Below are 23,523 nucleotides of genomic sequence, written 5' to 3'. Positions count from 1 at the left end.
TAGGAAACAGAATATTGTGGTTCTTTGATGAGGATCAATGTGGGAAAAAAGTGTGTCCACTTGTGAATATATCATCACCTTTCTGTTTTCTGGTTTTATGAGCCCAGAGCTCCATATATCTTCTTCTGTTATTTTTCTTTCCATTTTTGGTTTAAATATGCATACGGTATATAACATTGGGGAAGGCAATGGCAAACCACCCCGCTATAGTCTGCCATGAAAATGCCAGTGTAAGTGGCGTCCCTCTAGGGGTCAGTAATGACCCAGTGCTTGCACAGGAGGAACCTTTCCTTTTATATAACATAGAAAGTATGACTAGTTTATTTTGATAATAGAATCTGGATGTTCCGGTCTGAGAACTAGAGAGGGGGGAATGGAGGGGAATTCTACACCCTTCTATGTGTTGTTGATATGTTGTTAATACATTTTTTTTGAGATGTAAGAAATGTTGACAGTGATGGATAGGTAGGTACACTTATTGCTTGCAATAGTGAAGTAAAATATAAGAAGACAGAAGGGATGCCTCTCATCACTGTACTGTGCTGACAATAATGTTCTTAAGGTTAGTACATACTGACAGAATGTCTTGCATAAGCAGTGGCTGCATAGGTTTAAGCTGTCTGCCCCTTCAGAATATATCATGTAACTTGGCACATATCAGCTCAGTTGGCAATCTGTGCTTAAGATGGTTTGGGAACTGCAGTAGCAGGTGAACTGAAGATAACAAATGAAGTGTTTTACAAACCTCTTCTGGAGGATGCTGAAATGATACCTGTTCTTGAATACTTCTGGAATCTTAGATAAGTTAAGGATTCAGAACAGAGCGGTCCATATAGACGCTAGGTTATATGGGACTAGGTTTGTGTGTGTGTGTGTGTGTGTGTGTGTGTGTGTTTTATCACCCAAGCTATTCTGTATTGACAAATGGAAGTCTAATATAAATACTCCTGCTTATCATTTATATTAGCAGAATAAGCAGCAGCCTTGAGGGTAAAGAATAATATTTCCCATTGTGTAAAAATAATTTCCTAAAATATGGGCACCTGCTGAATGGAATCTGAAACCAGCTTTATGACATGCAGACTAGAGCCCATAAAGATGACAGAGGACAGTTATTGAAATATTATATACCAAAGAGAAATTTGCAGTGTTCCTAATTAAAGCAGGAAATCAACTCCGTGTTCAAATATTGTGTATTCTTGGCAGTATATGTGTGCAGAGACAGAGATCAGTGGAATGTTCACTTTTTCCCAGCACAGCCAGGGGGAGATATATTCACCTCTGTCATCTAGAGCAAGAGGTATAAACACTGTTGAGAGAGCAATGAAAGAAACAATGCTAGGTTCTGCTGGAAGTTCCCTAGGTGGCTGGAGTGGTGCCTATAGAGGTTTCAGTGAGAACCAGTGAGCTTCAACTACTCAAACCCACTCTGCACAATTGTGGTTTTTCCCATGGATGAGAGAACAGAAGGACCAGTTGTTACTGTAGCGCTCTGCTGAGAAGCAGAAACTTCCTTTGCAAAGGCAACAGACTGATTTAGTCTCATTACTAGACCAATGACAGAGTAACATAAGTAGAGCTCAACAGGGAAGTAGAATAAGAAAATGAGTTGGTCACATATAGTGCTGGGCCAAAACTTTCAGCAGAATTTTCTTTGGTCATTCACTGGGGTGAAGGGGAAGTGGTGGAGGAAAAAAATCTCCCCTGAAAATTATGGAAGGGGTGGGAATTTAAGTTAAATTCTTGAGGATGTTTAGCACTTACAATAAAGTTATGAGATGGCTGAGGGATTTGTAAATGCTGCTTTGTATTTGCCTTGTGCCATAGGAAAATAACAAAATAATCAACAGTGTAAATTAAGACAAGAATTGCAAGTGGTTGTATTGATCATTAGGGGGAAAATCCAAAATCAACAATAGCGTAATAGATTAAATATACTGTCCTTATTAGTGTGGGGAAAGAAAAGTAGTAGTGCAGTGTGATTGGAAGAGCTTTATCATCTGCATCACAATGTCACACATTTATTTTAGTTGGCAAACAACTGCATTTCACTAAGTCCATACTGCTGATCAGGGGCATCGTTGGGGGAGAGCACCTGGGCATGGGCCCCAGATCTTTTGAGCTGTCCTAGTTGCCATTGTTTTACATTTTCCCATTGACTTGCAATGGAAAACAGAAATGGCCATAACTTTTTTAGTTTGTATGATAAATACATGAAATTTGTAGGCCTGATAGCCCCCACTCAGCTGATTGAACCAGCCCAATTTCAGGCAGTTAGATCCAGTGGCTTTTGTGCTAGTCACAGGTAAAATGTGCTATTTTTGGGAAAATGTGTCAAAGCAAAGAGCTATATTTAATTTTTTAACTGCTTCCACATAAGTGCATAAACTTTGGGGACCTGGCAGCCCCTATAGAGATGACTGAATCTGCCAAATTTCAGACAGTTAGGCCTAGTGGCTTTTGTGCTAGCCACAGGTAAAATTTGCTTTTTTCAAGAAAATGTGTTAAAGCAAAGAGCTATAATTTTTTTGTTCTTCCACATAAGTGCATGGAATTTGGGGACCTGGCAGCGCCTATGGAACTGACTGAACCTGCCAGATTTCAGACAGGTCCAGTGGCTTTTGTGCTAGCCATGCGTAAAGTTTCCTTTTCTCAAAGACTAAAACAAAAAGTAAAAACTGCCAAGCCACAGAGGGGATTAGAGATACTAATCAGAAGGTATTTAAGGTGATCATTAGAAGGTCACTATCCCTAATCTCTGATGTGTGGGGCAGGGGTTGGGGTTTTTTTGAGATGCAAAAAACCTCTCTACCCCTACTTTTCTGCTCTTACATGCCCACTGTTGGGACCTTGCTTGCAATGACATTCTGAAGAGGAAGAAGGAAGGGAAGGAAGAGCTCCATGTGAAGAACCGGTATTTCACACAGCACCAGATTTTACTGCCCCAAAGTGCAACCTTTTGCTTCTGCAGAAATTTAGTACCTTCAGTACAGCAAAAGAGCCAATCACCCTCAACAAACTTCTTTCTCCCCCCCACCCCAATTTAGGGCTGTACGAACCCCACTCACCTGAGTCCGCTGGGGGGTCCGGGGGGGGGAGGTGATCCGTTCCTCCACCTGGAATCCTCCCTGGCCGGATCCGCTCCACAGTGAGTTCACGGAGCCGCCAGCCAGGTCCATCCACTGCCAGACTTCCATCTACTGCCGGTCTGCAGACGCAAATGGCATCCGGCATAGCAGATGCCATTTGCGTCCCTCCTCTTTGCTGTGATAGGCTACATAAATCTTCTACGTAGCCTGCATAAATCTTTGTGTAGCCTATCGCGGCAAAGAGCAGGGACGCAAATGGTGTAGCAGACACTATTTGCATCCCTGTCCCTTCGCGCAATAGGCTACGTAAAGATTTACATAGCCTATCACGGCAAAGAGCAGGGATGCAAATGGCATCCACTATGCCGGGCACCATTTGCATCTGCACACTGGCAGCAGATGGCAGCGGAGTAAGCAGATGGACCTGGACCCAGCCGGCAGCAGGTAGGATCCAGCCGGCACGAACTTTGCGGGGTGGCGGAGGTGAGTGGTCCGTTCCGCCACGGACTCTGGGGGGGGGGGCGGATTCTTTAGAATCCAGCCTCATTGGAGTCTGTGGTAGAATTCTCTGCCATCCCTACCTCCATTTTAATTTCTCCTAAATAGCTGTAGGGCTCAAATAATTCCAAAAGGAGGGTTAGGACTATGTGGTGTCATGATCAAGGAACTGCTAAGGCTTTTAAACAGGTTCTGTAGTTTTAAAAAAGCTAGAAAAAGCCCTCTGCCACCTCACCTCATTGAGTTAATTTAAGTATGTGCAATCCCTACAAACTCTCCATAGCCTCCTAAATTCCTCTGAAGTACTACCTCTCTGAAAGGAGCCAATTGGCTTAGGGAATTCTCTCTACCCCCACCCCCTTGCATTTCCAATAACCATTCTTTTCTTCTTCCCACCCCTATCCTGTTCTTTCTTTCTCTTCTTTATTCCACCCAGAGCATATCTTGAGGAATTCTTAAAGAGAATTCTCTTCGGTGGGCAAGAGAAGTTCTGAACTGTATTTGACTTTATACACACAGACAAGACGGTTGGTTTTTCTCCTTCTTGCTCAAGTCTTTGAGCAAAGTGGGTTCACATGGTTGCAGAGAAACAAATCTGGGGCTGGTTTGTGTTTTTTTTTTGGTCAGTTGCTTTTTATGCAGAAGGTCCCAGATTCAATCCTCAGCATCTCCAGGTAGGGCTAGGAAAGAATCCTGCCTGAAACTCTGGAGAGCTATTGCTGGCAGTCAGTGTCAACAATACTGTGCTAGATGGACCCAGGGTCTGAGTCATTGTAAGGCAGCTTACTATGTTCCTATGAACAGAAAGCTTTAATAAAAATAGGAGTTTGGGGTTTGGTTTTTAAGTGGAGGGGAGATCAATACTGCTCATTTATACAATCCTATGTATGCCTTGTGATACGTTCCATCGGGTTTTCTTGGCAAGAATACTGGAGTGGGTTGCCATTTCCTTCTCCAGTGGACCACATTTTGTCAGAACTCTCCACCATGACCTGTCCATCTTGGGTGGCCCTGCACGGCATAACTTATGGCTTCACTGAGTTACGCAAGCCCCTTCGCCACAACAACGCCAGAAGATGAGCCCCTCAGGTCGGAAGGTGTCCAATATACTACTGGGGAAGAGCAGAGGGAATTTCCAAGTAGTGCCAGAAAGAGTGAAGAGGCTGGACCAAAGTCGAAAGGACACTCAGCTGTGGATGTGTCTGGTGGTGAAAAGAAAGTCCGATGCTGTAATGAACAATATTGTTTAGGAACCTGGAATGTAAGCTCAATGAATCAAGGTAAGCTGGAGGTGGTCAAACAGGAGATGACTAGATTGAACATCGGCATCTTGGGAATCAGCGAACTAAAATGGACAAGCATGGGCGAATTTAATTCAGGTGACCATTATATCTACTACTGTGGGCAAGAATCCCTTAGAAGAAATGGAGTAGCACTCATAGTAAACAAAAGGGTTGGGAAAGCAGTACTGGGGTACAATCTCAAAAATGACAGAATGATCTCAGTATGAATCCAAGAAAAACCATTCAACGTCACAGTAATTCAAGTCTATGCCCCAACCACTGAGGCCGAAGAAGCTGAGGTTGGTCGGTTCTATGAAGACCTACAACACCTTCTAGAACTAAAACCAAAAAAAGATGTCCTCTTCATCATAGGGGATTGGAATGCTAAAGTAGGAAGTCAAGAAATCACTGGGATAACAGGCAAGCATGGCCTTGGTGTACAAAATGAAGCAGGACAAAAGCTAATAGAGTTTTGCCAAGAGAACACGCTGATCGTAGCAAACACTCTTTTCCAACAGCACAAGAGGCGACTCTACACATGGACATCACCAGATGGTCAATATCGAAATCAGATTGATTATGTCCTTTGCAGCCAAAGATGGAGAAGCTCTATACAGTCAGTCAAAACAAGACCTGGAGCTGACTGTGGCTCAGATCATGAGCTTCTTATCACAAAATTTTGGCTTAAATTGAAGAATGTAGGGAAAACCACTAAACCATTCAGGTATGACCTCAATCATATCCCTTATGAATATACAGTGGAGGTGAGGAATAGATTTAAGGGATTCAACCTGATAGACAGAGTGCCTGAGGAACTATGGACGGAGGTCCGTAACTAGGGACGTCAGAGAATTCTGCCATGGATCTTGGGGAGGCCGAATGCCAGCGCATTCGGCCCCCCGAAATCGGTGGCGGAAGTTTCTGCCACACACACACCCGCCACCCCCCGGGATGAGACTTACCTGGGGCGGATCTTTCTGGTGGTGGCAGCGGTGGCAGCGGTGGCGGCTCTGGCGGCAGTTTGGTGGCGGTGCGGCGGCAGCTGCTGTGGCGGCCGGTCTTCCGACCGGCTGCTGCCACCGCCATTTCCAGGTTAAAAACACACACACACAAAAAAAACACATGATAGGCTACGTAAAGATTTACGTAGCCTATCACGGCTAGATTTTAGATGCTACGCTATTTGCGTTCCCCTTATTTTTTACTATTTTACTTATTTTTTTATTTTAAATGTTTACGTAGACTAAGACGTGCCAAAATAAAGAACACAAATGGCGGCGGCCATGGCCGCCGCCATTTGCATATGTGCATTTTGTTTGTTTGTTTTTTAAATCAGCCGCCATTTGCGTCCCTGCTAGCCAGCGGCCGGATGTCCGGCTGCTGGCGGAGCTGGCTGGCGGCTCCACAGAATCACTGTGGAGCACAGCCGGCCGGCCAGGATTCCAGGGGGGAGGAACGGAGTGCCTCCCCCTCCGGCCAGGATTCTGGGGGGAGGGACGGAACGCCTCCCCCCCACCATCAACATAATCTCCGGAAAGGTAAGTCACTTTCGTACATCCCTATCCGTAACATCGTTCAGGAGGCAGCAACTCAATCCATCCAGTAGCGTCTACGCTATTTGCGTTCCCCTTATTTTTGCCATCTTAGTCTACATAGATGTTTACGTAGACTAAGATGTGCCAAAATAAGGAACACAAATGGCGGCGCCCATGGGCGCCGCCATTTGCGTACGCGCGTTTTTGTCTTTTTTCTTTTAAATCAGCCGTGATAGGCTACGTAAACATTTACGTAGCCTGTCATGGTGTTTTTTAAAAATCTAGCCATGATCGGCTACATAAATCTTTATGTAGCCTATCATGTTTTTGTTTTTTTTAAAACTGGAAATGGTGGCAGCGGCAGCCGGACAGAAGACTGGCCGCCGCAGCTGCTGCCGCCAAACCGCTGCTGAACCGCCACTGGAGCCGCTGCCGCCAGGAAGATCCGCCCAAGGTAAGTCCCGTCCTGGGGGAGCGGGGGGGCAGATCATTCCGCCACCGATTTCGGGGGGCCAAATGCACTGGCATTCGGCCTCCCTGAGGTTCATGGCGGAATTCTCTGACATCCCTAATTTTTTTTAGAAATGGTGACTGATGGAGCTCGATGTGGCCTTTGGGGTGAGTGCAGACTGCTCGCCAAGAGTGGGAGGGGCTCAAGCACAGTCCAGGGACCAGCAAGAGGGGCTGGGCAGGAGCCTGGAGAACCCAGACAGGGGTAAGTTCGCACATCCCTTGGTAGAGGGGAATAGAATTGGTAGAGAGAGAATATAAGTGCTCAGTGGTGAAAGAAAAACATTCTGCATATGCTCAGAGGAACTCTATATTTAAGAACATAAGAACAGCCGTACTGCATCAGACCAAAGTCCATCTAGTCCAGCATTCTGTTCACACAGTGGCCAACCAGATGCCCACAGGAAACCCACAAGTAGGACATGAGTGCAATAGCACCTTCCCACCCATGTTCCCCTGCTGCTATTGGTGAAATGTAAATAAATTCTAGTCATTCTAAATTTGCATGCATGCATATCCTTCAGAAACTTTGCAGGTTTCTCACCTGGGGGGACACCTCTAATGACCTGTGCATTTTCATACAAATTTACCCAAAAACTATTGGGGAAGGGGTGAAGGGAAAGCAAAGCAAATCACTCTGTCCCCCAAATTGGAGAACTCCCCTTCCATATGAACTGCTGCACCTGTCCTTCCGAAACTTTGCTGATTTCTTACTTAGGGACAACTTTAGGCTGTCTGTAATTTTCAGAACAATGGTCCACAAGGAACATAAGGAGAGAAGGATGTCCTCTTTTGGAGACCTCAAAAAGTCAGGGCCACCCTTGCACAAAAACCCTTGTGGTTATCATTCTGAAATTTGGAGACTTGATCTCCTCTGATGGGGCAATGAATCCTGAAATGTTTATCCAATTCTTCCAAGTAATAAAAATGTTAGTGGCAGCTCCCTTTAAAAGAAAATCAAAATATAAACCCTGCACCTATTTTTCTGACATTGGGCAGGGGTAATCCCCTTCTAGGGGACTCCTATGCCTGAAATTATCATCGCATTCAGACCAACAGAAAAAAGATACAGTTTTTTTCTAATTTCTTAATGGTAGTCAACAGAAAGCATAAAGACTCATTTTTCCAAACCTTGACTCAGGTTTGGTGCTGAGCTGAAATGGTCTGACTACAAATTAGCCTGAGCAGAAGTGGGATGTTTTCCAAAATGCTGAATCGGGATCAGAGTTGAAGTGGGGTGGCGGGTCAGTGCACACTTATGTATGTATGTATGTAATCTATACACACACACACACACACAAGCATACCACACGCACACAACACATGCACACACACACATATATATTAGAGGTGCACTTAAACTGGGATATATATATATGCGCAAATTTGTGCTATGGGCCTGTGCTGAGATATTGGTGTGATAATTGATCAATCAGAAAGATGGCTTCTTTGAACCCCAAACTTCAGCAATACATGGATTAAACAATACAGCTTTGTATGTCCTTTCAGAACTCACTGCATGCCACTAAAATGTCTGGCTGAATTTCCAGGAGAAAATACACATGGATTTCTTGGCAAAGAAATGTGCAGCAATTATTTATAAATTTGGAACAAATACTAAGTCTGTTTTTAATCTGAGAACAAATTGAACTTTCTCCCACAAATTGTCCCCCCCCCCTCTTTCCCTCTCTTTAACAAGATGCTTTGAGAATATTTGATCATTACTGGAAGCCACATTCTATATCTTTTGATTTTGGCCTCATAAATTGGACTTCCCTGCTGTATAGTGTTTTGATTGTGCCCACCAGAAACTTTTGTTGCATGGTCACTGAAGTTGGAGTGTAAGTAGGAGCAGGCAGGGAAAAATGATGTAGCAGATGGTGCAGTGGCAGAAGCAGCAGTAGCAGGAAACAGGACTAGCTTATTCTGTATATTCTTCCTCAAATGTTCCAGTCAATATCTGAGCCCTGCTCCAGGTTCCTCAGCTGTTGGTGGCAAAGCGTGTGGCTACTAGGACAGGGCCTTTTTGATAGAGGCATCCACCCCCATGAAGCACACGAGTGGCAGAATAGCATCTTCCACTGTACCTGAGGGCAGTAGGCAAGCTTAGGAGGTACAGTGCAGGCTGTGTGGCAGACACAACTTTATCTTCCAACTCTTCACCACCACTTCCTGCTTCCCAGCCTCTGCTGCATGAGGTGACTTCCTCATTCTGCCTAATGGTAATGGTGGACCTCCTTCTGAATCTAAGAATTGAGGCAGCATTAGCTTTATGAGCTTAAGAAGAGCAGTGCTGGATCAGGCCAAAGGCTGCCTGCCTAGTCCAGCGTTCTGTTCTCACAATGGCCAACCAGATGCCTATGAGAATCCACAACAGGACATGAATACAATAGTACCTTCCTGTTTCCCAGCAGCTGGCAGGAAGAGGGTCTTTTGTGGCACCCTGGTTCTGGTTGTAGAATGAGCTCCCTAGAGAAGTTTGCCTGGTGCTTACGTTGTACTCCTTTTGGTGCTAGGTGAAGACCTTTTTGTTTCCCCAGCATTTTAGTCTTTTAGCATTCTAGTCTTTTAGCGCTGCTGTTTTAAAACTATATTTTAAAGCTCCGCATTGCTGCTAGGTTTTATTCTAGTTGTAGTTTTAAGAGTTTATATTTTATATTGTCTTATGCTGTGCTTTGCAGTTTTAATTTTTGTGAACAGCCCAGAGAGCTTCAGCTATTGGGCAGTATAGAAATGTGATTAATAAATAAATAAAAACATTGAGATTAATACTGCTCTAATACTAGAGGTAATATATAGGCATCAGGACTAGTAGCCATTGACAGCCTAATCCTCCATGATTTTGTACAATCCCCTGTTAAAGCCATCCAAGTTGGTGGCCGTTGCTACATCTCATAACAACTCTGTTAAAGGGCTCTAGCATACTGTTCAAAATTGAATGTATGTCTATCTGACTGTTTTACGGACTATTTCTTGCCTACAGGCGCACCTAGTATAATTCGTTATGGTTTATTCTGTAGAGAGTTAGTATTTCATATGATTAATGGTTAATGATTGCCTTGAGGCACTGGGTAGAAGTACATGAGCTGTAGATCTCTCTCCATGGTTCCTTGGGCAATGCCTCCATTGCCTTCGTTTGCAGTGAATAATAAATAATCAAAGCACAGTTCTGCTACCATCCAGGCCAGGACTTTAGAAGATAGAATTCAGCATCCAGAATTTTAGTAGGGCTAGTATTTCACCTATCCAGCTATCTAAACATACTGTAGAAATGAGTCTTTAATTAAGCAAGAATATCTGATTCCCCCCACCCCGCTGCTGCATGTTCCTTGTGTTTTCACTATCAGTTTTTGTCACCCTCATCACTAGATATGAAATACATGTTTGACTCTACTTCTGAAGGTTACTGCCTTCAACATTGCTTAGCATATTTCTTCCATAGCTCAAGACAAAAGAGGCTCTTATATCTGTTTTGCTGGATTCTTCATGACACAACGCTTGTGGTTTTCTCTTTAAATGTACTGCTTCGACCTGTCAGCATTTGTAGAAATAGTGAACCTCTGGAACATCTGCTTGTTCAAATGGATGAAGATTAAAACGAATCATGAGTGTAGACATGCAGTATATGTCAGTTCTTAGCCAATTAGCCATCTCACTAGTACCTACCATGAATAACATGGGTCCTTTTTTTGTAAAGAGTTTTAAAGATGCAGTGAAATTTAAGCACTAATCCTATACCTATTTACAATGAGCAAGCCCCAGGGAATTCAGTGAGACTTATTTCTGAGCAGACATGTATAGGATTGCCTAGTTAAGGCTGTTTTTCATCTTGAAATTTGCCCACTTAGTGGGGCAAATGAGATGCCTTTTTAAAAAATAGCTGATGTTAGCTTTGAAAAAGGTGAAGCAAAATATTCCACATCCACCCACTTGTTGAGGACTTCCAACACAGTTGTGGGGCCCATTATATGGGACTTTGCAACATGACTAAGGTCACCATCCTGTGGATGTTTAGAGAGAGAAAAGTGCTTCAGCCCCCAGCATTCCCCATCCATCCATCCTGGGAGCTGAAGGACTTTTTTTTCTCTCTAAACATCCACAGGATTCTGCCCTAAAAGACTGTGGAGGGGAAGAGTGAGTTGTCACGTATGCCACCACTGGAACCAGATCTAGCAGAACAAGAGCCACTGATGCTTCTTCTTCCACCTCCATCTGTGTGTACAAGCCAAGCAGGGAAGAATATTACCTATCTACCAATGCATAAAATTATTTTGCCAAATCAGACCATAGTCAGTCTAGTCCAACATTCTATTTCAAACAGCAGTCACCCAGATGATTCTGGGCATTGACAATTAGAGCATGACAACAGAGTTTTCCCTTGTTGTGTGTCCCAGCATCTGGTAGACAGAAGTATTATGCCTCTGCACTTGGAATTTCCCATGACTCCATGACTTGGAGCTACCATGACTAAGACAGAGACCTGGCACATGCATGCCTTGGGACCTCAGTACCTAAAGGAACACCTCTTTCCATTTGTACCTACTCATGCCCTAAGATCATCAGTGGAGACCCTTCTCCAAATGTCTCCTCAGTCTGAAATCTGGAGGGTGGCCACAAGAGAGAAGGCCTTATCAGCAGTGGCCCCCCATTTGTGGAATGCTCCTGAGAGTGAAGCTTGCCTGGCACTCACTTTAATATCTTTTCAGCACCAGATTAAGACATTTTTATTCTGCCAGGCCTTTTAAACATCATGTAACATCATTTTATTATTGGTTTATTCTGATAACTCTTAATGGTTTTTGTTTGTTTTAGCTAATTTATGAGATTAATTGAGTTTAACCAGTGCTGACATTTGTTTTTATCTTATGTTGCATTTGGGTTTATTATTAATTGTTCTGTTTTTATTGTTTCAGTTATGCTTTATATTTGATTTTGTCCATTGCTCAGAGAATCTAGTGTATAAAGCGACAAACAAATATCGCAAATAAATAGGTGAAGTTGTAAGGCTTTAGCAGTAAGTACTGGTGATGGCAATGCGTATCAGCGTGGGGATTATTTGAATGGCTGGTGCAATATAATACAAGATTTTCCTATCTATTTTAATATTTTGCAGATTAATCTAAAAGACGTTGGAGAGCTGTATAAAATCCGGATTGGCCATGACAACAGTGGACCAGATCCTAGTTGGTACATTAATGAAATCAGACTTCAAAGAATGAACTCACCATCAGAGCAAGAAATATGTTTCCCTGTCAGCTGCTGGCTATCTGAAGACCGAGATAATGGAGAAACATGGAGAGAAATAGCAATAAGTAGACCTAAAAAAGCACTTCTGCCATGTATGTCTGGCGCATATAATTCTGCTTATTAAGCTATGTGTGTTAGGAACTTACTTGAAGCTGTGTTAGGAATCTTTTGTGTTTCATAATTGAAAAGATGCTGTGAAAGCAGTGTAAATAGAAGTTGATATTAAGGAGCTAACCTTATCCATTCTCTTTCAAAGCTGTTCCTGGAGATACGGCTAAAGTGTCCCTAAGGTCAATTATTTGTTTTGCAACTTCTTCATGTGGTTGAAATGTTTTTCAAAACATAGAAGTTAATTCGCAGCCTTGTGAGCTTCAATTTTAGCTGAAGGATCTGGATGTGTTACTTTGTCACATAATTTAACATGGTTAAAACATGGTTAACATGGCAAGAAAACAGCCAGTGTGGTGTAGCGGTTAGAGCATGGCTAGGCAATCTTTTTGAGCTGTGGGCACATTTGGCAATTTGAGAAACTGTCCTGGGCACAAGAACAAAATGGCTGCCATGGTAAGCATGGCAAAGGACAAGTAACCTGCCCAAAAGACTGAGTATAGGGCACAGGTAGAGTATTAGCCTGAATGTACTAAACAATTCCTTTGAACTCACAATTTTCAGCACCAGCAGAAACCTATTTCACACCAGTCTCAGCTGCCAGTAAGAAAATGTGTTAATTTTTTTAAAAGTGAGAGGTTAGGGCACCTTGGTGGGCATCAAGAAAGATGTCCAGGGACACATTAGTGCCTGAGGACACCACATTGCCTCCCCCTGGGTTAGAGTGTCAGACTAGTACTGTGAAGAGCCAGGTTCAAATCCCTATCAGCCATAATTCTCACTGGGTAACCTTGGGCCAGTCAATATCTCTCAGTGTAACCTACCTCACAGGATTGTTATGAAGATAAAGTGGAAGGGCAGGGGGAAGAGAACTATTTTCATAGCTTTCTGCTCCTTGGAGGAAAGGTGAGATATATAATACATAAATAAATTAGAGAAGAGTAGTGCTTCCTGTTAGTAATAGCTGTGCTATCAGTTAGACAAAGATTATTCCAACTGAAGTAAAATGCCTGAAGATATTCAAGGATTCAAAATACACACGGTTTATGCTGTGGTTTCTGACATCCTGAATTATTTATAGAATCCAGTAATTGTAGGCCAAGAAGGGAAATGAAAGCCACAAAGGGCAAGTTCCTCCATACCCAACTTAACATAATAGACCAGGTAATTCACATTATAAAGCATGCCATGGGAAAAATGAAAGAGAAAATGAAGTACAGGAAATATTGGAGGGCAGGGTAAGTATAGTAAAATACATATAAAATGGCTTGAAGGTAGGTGAAAGGAATACCAATAAGAACTTCGATAGCTCAAGTGGAGAAAGGTTCCATCTGTTGAACACGGGTCAGTCAGTTTGAAGAGGTAGGCAAGCACTGTCCCAGAGGGATGGGCAAGTGTCTTCATTACCCTGCAGGGATGTTGGAGAATTCCACCACAGATTCCAGGGAGGCTGAATTCCAGTGAATTTGGCCCCCCGGAATCCATGGCAGAACCCCCCCTGCCACCCCGTGAAATGGGCCCGGAACAGAGCCTGCCTGGTGTCAGCCGGCTGGTGCTCCGCGAATGGCGGCCATGTCTGCAGCCGCCATTTGCCTTCCTTTGAATGGCCATGATAGGCTACGTAAATACTTCCATTTGCGTCCCTGCGGAGGCCATGATAGGCTATGTAAATATTTATTTATTTATTTATTTATTATTAAATTTATTAATCGCCCATCTGGCTGGTCACCCAGCCACTCTTCCATTTGTGTCCCTGCGGAGGCCGTGATAGGCTATGTAAATAGTTCCATTTGCGTCCCTGCGGAGGCCGTGATAGGCTATGTAAATACTCCATTTGTGTCCCTGCGGAGGCCGTGATAGGCTATGTAAATACTTACATAGCCTATCATGGCAAAAGGCAGGAACGCAAATGGCGGCCACTACACCATTTGCGTCCCTGTCTTTTCTTTTACCGTGATAGGCTACGTAAATATTTACGTAGCCTATCATGGCTCAGCGAAGGGACACAAATGGCGGCCGCCATGCCAGCCACCATTTGCAGCTGCAGACCTGCCGCAGCTGGATGCTCGGCTGCGGATGCATCCAGCCAACAGCTCCGTGGAGTCGCCGCAGAGCGGAGCTAGCCGGGGAGGATTTTGCGGGGAGGGACGGAGTGCCTCCCACCCACCGTGGATGCCACTTACGAAACAGGTAAGTGGTTTCATACATCCCTAATTGAAAAGGAGTGGAGTTCAGATCCCTGAATCCGGAGTGGTGGGGATGGGCATCAGGAAGAGTCCAGTGTGGTAACACAACCAATCCTGGAAAAATGGTTGGAAAAGAGCCATAGTGGCAGAGCACATATTTGCATGCAGCAGTCCTATCTCTGGCATCTCCAGGTAGGGCGGGGAATCTTGTCTGAAACTAGACCCACCGACAGTCAGTATAAGCCAGGCATGTTGAACCTTTTTTTCAGCCTGGGGGCAGAATTCCATTTCAGAGAAGCTCTTGGCAGCCACATTCCAGGGGTGGGTGGGGCCGAAGGCAAAGGAGGTGGATTAAAATGCAAGAAATACCAGCAAATTTTAGCGTAAGGCTCATCCTTCCAGTAATTCAGCCTTAGGAGAGGCATTTTAGAATGGGGCAAAATGGCACAACAGCTGGGAAACCACCAAATGATCAGTGGTCGGGAAAAAGAGGTTGGGCCAGGGAAAGGGAGTATTGCTTTCTGGGGATCCGAGGAGGGCTGAGTTTGGCACCCAGGCCTGAGGTTCTGCACCCCTGGCTGGTTTAGATAATACTGAGCTTCAGTATAAATTCCCAATTTTTACAGGGCAGCCTTTTACCATTATATACTAGTTCCGTGCCAAAAAATTCTCCCACATTTTTTTCAACCATTGTCATTCAATTTGATAGAAAAGAAATTGCTTTTGAAAAGAAATTCAATAGAGGAGAAATTTCGGAGAAATTTTCATGAGTTGGGTTTGGGGTTCTTGCACGTACCTTACTTAGGAGGTGGCTGAGAAGTGTACATGAGTGGTGTCCTGTCTGTCATTGTACAGGAATCTCTGTGGCAGTTAAAGCTATCATGAGGAAGGCATCATGAGGCAATTCCTCTCATGGGGCTTTTTCAGTTCAGGAAGTGCAGGTGGCCTGGGAGGCTGCAGAGCAATGGAAAGATGTGTAACACAGAGAGAAAACACGCACAGCGCCCTTGGCCACTTCGCAGTGATTAGCTAAGCTCAAAAATACCACCAAAAGAGATTTAAAACTCTGCCTCAGAAAAGTGAAAGCCTCAGCACAGTTGATGCTGTCACTACTTACAGAAGCAATGGGATAAACCAAAAACCCTTAGGAAAGAAAGAATGATGCTGTGCTACAACCCCTGCCAAGTGAGCCCTATCTGTGAGAAACTGTTGGAGAGTTTCTCCCCCCCCCCCGGAGAAATTCAGTGAAATTGTCCCCCCAATTTCTCTGCCCACAAATAGGCTGGAGAATTTTGAGAGGTACTTTGCAGCACACAGCTCTATTATATACCATGGCCAAGGTCTGATGCTATAAGATCCTGTATGCCAAATGTCTCCACTGGCATAGCATGAGAAAGCAATGCCTGACCCAGCATGAGCAGTCCAATGAGCACTCTTCCCAGTGATGATTCATGTGAATTCATGTGATTCATTCATATGTTACCCACTAAATGCCATTGGGCAGTAGGTGCTATCAACAACTTTGCATCAGATCAACCAGTGTGTTTCTGGGCTCAATTTGAAGTGCTGGTATTGCTGTTTAAAGCCCTAAAACAGAGCTGGGAAAACTATAGCTCTCGAGATGTTGAGCCTTTCTACACAAAGCATTTATTATGTGCTCATGGTTTCTCACTGATGGAAGTTGGCAGGTCCTTTACACAACATCGTCATCCTCCAGGGCCTCTCCCATGCTTTGCAACCGAGGAAAGTCTGGTGTATCCTGAATGGCGGGATGAAACCCTCCGCATATTTCCACAATTCTGTGATACAGTACCACCTAGTGATTGTGTAATGGAACATATAGAAAGGCAGAGAAAGAACCCCCCCAGAAAAAAAAATACTTGTAAAGCAGCCACTCTTAAGAATCTGGAAAAAGAAGCGTCAGTAAAACGGAGAGTTAAAAGCCTCGCGTAGAAAAGCTCATTATTCAACTTCAGTTCCCATCAGCCTCAGCCACCATGGCCAATGGTCTGTGATGATGGGAGCTGTACTCCAATGATATCTGAAGGGTCACAGGTTGCCCATCCCTGCCCTAAACCGTTTGGGACCAGTTTATCTTAGGACCATCTACAGTGTATATGAATCCACTGAAGCCTTGAAAAGGGCCTTGGAGGCCCTGCTCTCATACCTTCTATTAATTAAGAGTCAATTGGTGGGAACCAGCAACAGGGCCTTCTCAGAGTTCCACATTTGTGGAACTCCTTACCCAGGGAGATTTGCCAAGCCCCCTCCTCTCCTTGTTTTTAGATGTGCTTTGAAGACTTTCCTGTGTTGGAAGGCTTTTTACAGTTGATTTCTTTGTTTTTTCTGGTTTCCTGTTCTAAATTGCTGCTGTTTTTAATCACACAATGGGTCATATTGGATTTTATTATTTTTATAATTGTATTTATACCATTTTAGCTGCACTATAGGTTGTTCTGTGATGGCTTTTTGCTTGAGTAAGTCCTTGAACTTATTCACACAGTGCTATAGTAGTAGTAGTAGGCAGATTTTGCAGCCATTCTCATGATTCTGCTTGGGCAAGAGGTTGTGCAAACCCTTGCCCTTCTGCTTAAACAATTTTAGATTTAGTCTCGCTTTCCTCATACAATGCTTGAGCATGAGGTAGAAGACTACCTTTCCATGAACAGAAGACACTAGGGATGGACGAAAGGGACTTACCTCGTCCCGCAGCTTGCTTCGCGGTGGGGGGGAGGTGCTTCGGTTCTCCCCCCAAAGTTCAGGCGAGGGGGGGAGGCACCCCGCCTGAAATTCAGGCCGGGGGGGAGACGCCCCATCCCTCGCCAGCGAAATTCAGGCCGGGTAGGAGCGCCCCGTCTACCCGGCCGCAAAAAAAAAAGTAAAAACACACACACACACACACCCCGTGATAGGCTACGTAACGATTTACGTAGCCTATCATGGCTAGATTTCCAGAGTCAGCCATGATAGGCTATGTAAATTGTCACGTAGCCTATCACGGGTTACTTTGAAAAAAAAAAAAAAGCACATACGCAAATGGCGGCTCCCATGCAGACCGCCATTTGCGTTCCTTATTTTGGCACGTCTAGTCTACGTAAAGATTTATGTAGACTACGGCGAAAATAAGGGCAACGCAAATAGCGTTCCCTTATTTTCGCCGTAGTCTACGTAAATGTTTATGTAGACTAGATGTGCCAAAATAAGGAACGCAAATGGCGGCGCCCCATGGGCGCCGCCATTTGCGTACGCACTTTTTTTTTTTTTCAAAGTCACCCGTGATAGGCTACGTGACGATTTACGTAGCCTATCATGGCTGACTTTGGAAATCTAGCCGTGATAGGCTACGTAAATTGTTACGTAGCCTATCACGGGTATGTGGGTTTTTTTTACTTTACTTTTTTTTTTTGCAATGGCGGCGGCGGCAGCCGGTCGGGAGACCGGCCGCCGCCCCCACCTCCGCCGAACCGCCGCCGGGACCCACCGCCGAGAGGGACATTCACCGAAGGTAAGTCCCATCTCGGGGGGGCACGGGGGGCCGGCGGAGAATTTCCCCAACACTTTCGGGGGGCCGAATGCGTTGGCACTCGGCCTCCCGAAGATTCGTGGAGAAATTCTCCGCCAACCCTAGAAGACACCTGCTGTATGTAGGACACTGTTAGATCCAACCCAATGATAATTCTTCAGAGTAAATGAGTGTTCAGTGTGGCCAGTATTTCTCATTGAGTTTATTATTTTTCAAAGTAGAACATTTGTTCAGCTTTATTAATAATGGTGCTATAATGGTATATTTATCTTTGCCATCTCTGGCACATTATACTTATTGAAATATATTCGACAAGTAAATGCAAATGGAAACATTATATAGCTGTTAGCCACATCCTAAATTTGTAAGTTTATGACTTCAAATTACCTATTGATTTTTGGCTCATTTATATTGAATATCAATAGACACTCAGTGCAGCTAAGAACTTTTGCTTTTATTTTTCGCCATCTCTGAGAGTGAAACTTTTGCCATCTGCATTTCCTATTTTAAAGGGATAATTGCTTAGAAGCACCAAATGTACAACCATTATAGGCTGTTACATCAAAGGAAATAAATGATGTATTACATTATACCTAATTACAATCCAATATAAATTTCAGATTAATCTGATTTTTTTGTTCAGCAATACATTCACTTAATTAAAAAAGCTGTTTTGTAAAAGAAAAAATGAACTAGAAGGAGAAAGGATATTTTATAAACTCAGTTCTGGAGTAAACTGGCCTTTTATTCAGGCTCCAAGTTGCCACTGAACTTCATCACTGATCTTTATACGATCTTGTATCATTCTATATTCTGCCAGAATGGAACCATCAAGCCTGAAAATTGTTTTAATTTTTCTGTCTTTGTTGTGTAATCTCTCTAGCAATCTCCAAATAGTGGTAGTTCTTTTTTAACATAATATTTGAAACACCTCCTTCATATTTCCCTACATCTTATACTGATAGTTTCCCTCATGATGCTAGTCAGTGTAAATTGTTGACACTGAAATATTATTTCTCGTGATACTTTGGTCCAGACTGCTCAGAATTCTCCCAAATCTGTCAACTTTGAGCTCCTTATAGTTGGCTTAGTATTACTCTTTTCTATATATACCATGGGATTCTTTTCTCCCTGCCATGCTCTGTGTTTGCTTGGACATTTTTCTTTCTTCTTTCACATTCATAGTCATGTTTCATTTCTTTACTTTGTTTGTCTTTTACTTATCTACAGAAACACTAACCTTGTATATTATATAACTGTTGTTTCAGCTCTGTTTGGACTCTGTATTCATAATCCTTAAATAGTTCAGCCCATAGACAAGGAGAGCTGAAAAACGTCTGCTCTGCAGCACTAGCCCTCGTCAAACATGGGTTGTAGTAGTGTAGTGTGAAAAATGTTAACTAGCTGCAAGAGAAATATTTACAACTACAAAGCCACAATTCAGATTTGCCTGATGAATTTAAATCACTGTAAAAAAAGAAAGAAAAGAAAAAGGCAGCACTCCTGTCTCTTAAGTTCACTGGCTCAGAGTTGGCTAACCTCTGACCTTTCATATTTGAAATTCAATTCCCCTCTTCATACTTTGATTCGTTCTAAAGTTTCCAAGACCTCACAAAAGCCTTTGTGGGAGACTCGCACAGTATCATATCTGTGATATTCACATTGTAAAATGTAAGGCAGAATAGAACTGTTGCACCAGAAAGCATATTTATGATGGAAAATGCCAAAGAGAAACTCCAGAATGATGTCACAGATCTTAGGGTGACATTGGAGGGTGGTTATGCATGCTGATGCAAATGTTTAGGTTTGCTCATCTACAGGTTTTAAATAAAGGGTTCAGTAGAGATATTGGGATATGTTTTATTCTGTACACTTTTATTCTGTGTTTTTTCTGGTAGTCCCTAAGCCTTTCCAAATCTATTAGAAAGATCAGAAGACCTTTCTTCTGTGGACAGCTAGACAAGTATTCAGCAGATACTGAAGTATTAGTTCTTCCCAATGAACTCCAAGACAATTCATAAGGGATATCTGTTTTTCTATCATAGTTATTGCAGTCTATTCTAATGCTGTGCCAAATCTGTCCTCCAATTTCCCAAAAGGTTTCTGCCCCTGCAAAAGAGGCTCCCTTTATCTGCTTCATTCTTCAGGAGCTTTAAAATTTCTTTTGATGGTGTTTTTGAACTTATTTTATTGTTGCAAGGTGGCCAAGGGTGTTGTGTGTGTTTTTTCTTTTTCCTTCCATTACACATCTCTCTGCAGCCTCCCCACCTGCCTGATAGTCCTGATCTGTAAAAGCCCCATGTGAGGAATTACCTCAAGTTATCTTCTCTTGGGCTTTAGTGTGGGAAGCCAGGTAGGCTGCAGACCACCATCGAGATGATTGTACAGTGAAAGGTGGGACACTCACACACACCCCTCCTCCACCTCATAACTAAGGTAAGTGCAAGAACCCTGAATGCGCTACCCATGAGAAATTGCACCCACTGAAATTTTCTTCTCCTTTGAATATTTTTTCAGAAGCAATTTATTTTCTATCAAATTGAATGAGATTTTTTTTAAAGAAGCGTGGAAGAAATTTTCAGCACAGTGTTAATTTATTCTTAAATGATGAGCTGCCTGATCATAGTCATCCCAGCCCTTATTGTTTCTGTGAAAGCCTCCAGGGAATCACAATAGCTGCAAGGCTATCCTTTGTAAAGCAAGTGGGGCAGAGCTGGAAAGCATAGGTGGAAAGGAAATTCCTTAATAGACCCTTCTAGTCAGGTTTGCACTTATCTGTGGGGACTGTTGCATCATGCCAGGTGCCCATGGGCACCATTTTTGCATGATGCCCATGGGCGCCTGGCTTGCTGTGCCTTGTTGAGCATACAAACCCAGGCGGCAGGGGTTGTCTGAGGGTTAGACAACCCTTGATCCTAAAACAAGCCATGGGAAATTTAAGGGCTTGCAAACCTTCAAACAACCACTGCTGCCTGAAGTTTGCACAACACAACAAGCCATAGTAAACTGGGTGCCCACGGGCACCATGCAAAAATGTTGCCCATGCATGCCTGGCACAACACTACAGCCCCAGCGGGTAAATTAACCCACAGTGGACTATCGTGTTGTGCAAACCAGGTCACCATGAAACTGAACAAACACGAATGCTGCAGAGTTTCTCTGGCAGCCTTTAGGATGGAATTGCTGTGGCACAGTCGATGCTGCAGCGAGAAAGTTGACTGGGGCCAGTCACAGGGAGCATGTGATTCCATTCTTACAGCAGCATTGCTGGTTACCAGTCTATTTCTGGGCATAGGCCAAGTGTCAGTTATAATCTACATGACTTAGAACCATGCTATTTGAAAGACCCCATTCTCCTACATGACCCTGCCTGGGTTTTAAGATCTTCAGGAGAGGCCCTTTTCTCATTTGGTGAGGACACAAGAGAGGGCCTTCTCAGTGGCCACTCCCAGGAGCTGGAACTCCCTGCTGAGGGAGGCGGGGTCAGCTCCCTCTCTGTTGTCCTTCCACTGGCAAAGACATCTTTATTTGGATATTTGTAATTGTGTTTGTAATTTATTTGTTTTTACACTACGTTTTAATTTAACTCTGTTTTTAATCTGTATTTTATTATTGTTAGCCACCTTGAGTGCCATTTTTGGCAAAAGGCAGGATATAAATTTAGTAAATCCATCCATCCCGTTTGTTTCCCATAACCTGGGTGGCCCTTTACCACGTCCAAAGAAATCTAAAGTGGTGTATAGTATTGAGCCATTCAGAGCCTCAGAGGTCCTTTCCAACCCTTGAAGCAGCAAACACATCAAACTGCAAAACAAAGCATGGAAATGGGTTCTTTGCCTTCTTAGTCAAACATTTCATCTGCAATTTCAGTTTGCCTTGCTTTTGTTATAGATTCCTGTTGTCTTTCTTGGCTGTTTTGACTTGCAGTTTGGTGATTCTGTTCTGTATAATGTAAGAGCTTAATTAAAGCCCACTTTTAGCAACATGAATATTTGAATCTCACATTTTCCAAAATGCAATCTCCCCACCCCCACCCCAGGAAGCATCATCTTCATTTTTTGTTGTTGTTTATTTGGTCAGTCGCTTCTGACTCTTCCTGACTTCATGGACCAGCCCACGCCAGAGCTTCCTGTCGGCCGTAGCTCCCCGCAGCTCCCCAAGGTCACATTAATTAACCTTGTTTACTTTTTGCTCTCATTTCTTTTTCATGATTCAGAAGTTTTCAGATGAGTGTGTAAATGTAGTTTAGCAACCTAATTTCTGTATGCTAAAACAATATCTTCAGACTTCTCTTTTATCTTGCACATTATATATTATTTCCCATTTGAGTGAGGATATGGCAATTCTGCTTCACCACAGTTTGATGATAATTTAATGCCACTGAATTCAAGGTACGGTGGCTTCAAACTGCTGCAGAAGAGCAGAGAATCAGGCCCTGAAGGATGGTTGTAATAGTTTAGATATTATTATGTTTTACTGCTGCAGTGCAAAAGAAATGTAGGTATTTAAAACCATAACAATATTATTTCTCTTGTGCTGATAGAGAGTGGTTTGGGGAGGATTTGGAGTTTTACAAAGCAGCTCATAGAGGAAGCCAGGGGAAAGAAAGACCCAGAGACTTCTGGCCTGGTGGTCCTATGAGTAACTCATAAGATTTTGTGCCAAGACCCGAACCAACCAGCAAGGGAAGCAGCTTCAGCATAGGTTCTTACTAGTGCTGTGCCAAAAGTTTCTCCCACATTTTTTTGACTATTCTCACTCAATTTGATAAAAAGGAAATTGCTTTCGAAAATAAATTCAAAGGAGAAGGAAATTTCAGATAAATTCTCATGGGTTGCATTCAGGTTTCTTGTGTTTACCTTACTTATGAGGAGGCTGAGGAGTGTGTGTGAGCATCCTGTGTTTCATTCTACAATCATCTCTTTGGCAGCCTGTAGCCTTCTTGACTTTCCACATCAATTAAAGCCCAGAGGAAAGAATCATGAGGTAATTCCTCCCATAGGGCACTTTCAGATCTGGAAGAGCAGGCAGCCTGGGAGGCTGCAGATCAATGAAGAGGTGTTAACAGAAAGAAAACACAACTACAGCACCCTTGGCCATCTCACAGTGATTAGGTAACCTCAAAAACACCACCAACATAACTTCAAAATCAATTATAACATGCCCTAAGAATGAGGCAGAAAAGTGGAAGCTTTTTCCATGAGGGAAGAAAACTTTCAGAAAATCGGAGGACAGGTTTTGGCACAGCACAAGTTCCACCTGTTCCCTGCAGCTAGGCACAACACTTCCCCTCTCATGCCTGGAGGATGCAAACTGGGAGCTAGGCTGCCAACACAGTTCGTGCTGTTGCCTCTTGCAGAGGCAATGCAAAAAAAAAAAAAAAAACACCCTTAGGAAAAAAAACAGAAGCTGTGCTACAACCCCTGCCAATGGTGAGCCCTACCTGTGAGAAACTTAATTTCTCCTCCCTCTGGAGAAATTCTGTGAAATTATCCTCCCAGTTTCTCTGCCCACAAATAGGGTGAAGAATTTCAAGAGACCATT

At 43.4% G+C, this 23,523-nt stretch overlaps 1 protein-coding gene across 1 annotated transcript in view; it reads left to right on the top strand.

Annotated features, from left to right (window-relative positions):
- RP1 (RP1 axonemal microtubule associated) overlaps positions 1-23,523 on the top strand; it is a 291,823-nt gene that overhangs the window by 117,575 nt on the left and 150,725 nt on the right. The window contains exon 25 of the mRNA XM_084848072.1: positions 12,029-12,254. Within this exon, the coding sequence (XP_084704198.1) occupies positions 12,029-12,254 (226 nt within the window). The remainder of the gene's footprint in view (positions 1-12,028; positions 12,255-23,523) is intronic.

Source organism: Heloderma suspectum, chromosome 4 (assembly GCF_057233095.1).
Source record: "Heloderma suspectum isolate Gila_16-S chromosome 4, 16-S_ref, whole genome shotgun sequence".
Lineage (NCBI taxonomy): Eukaryota > Metazoa > Chordata > Lepidosauria > Squamata > Helodermatidae > Heloderma > Heloderma suspectum.
This window is presented reverse-complemented; position numbering and strand designations above follow the sequence as displayed.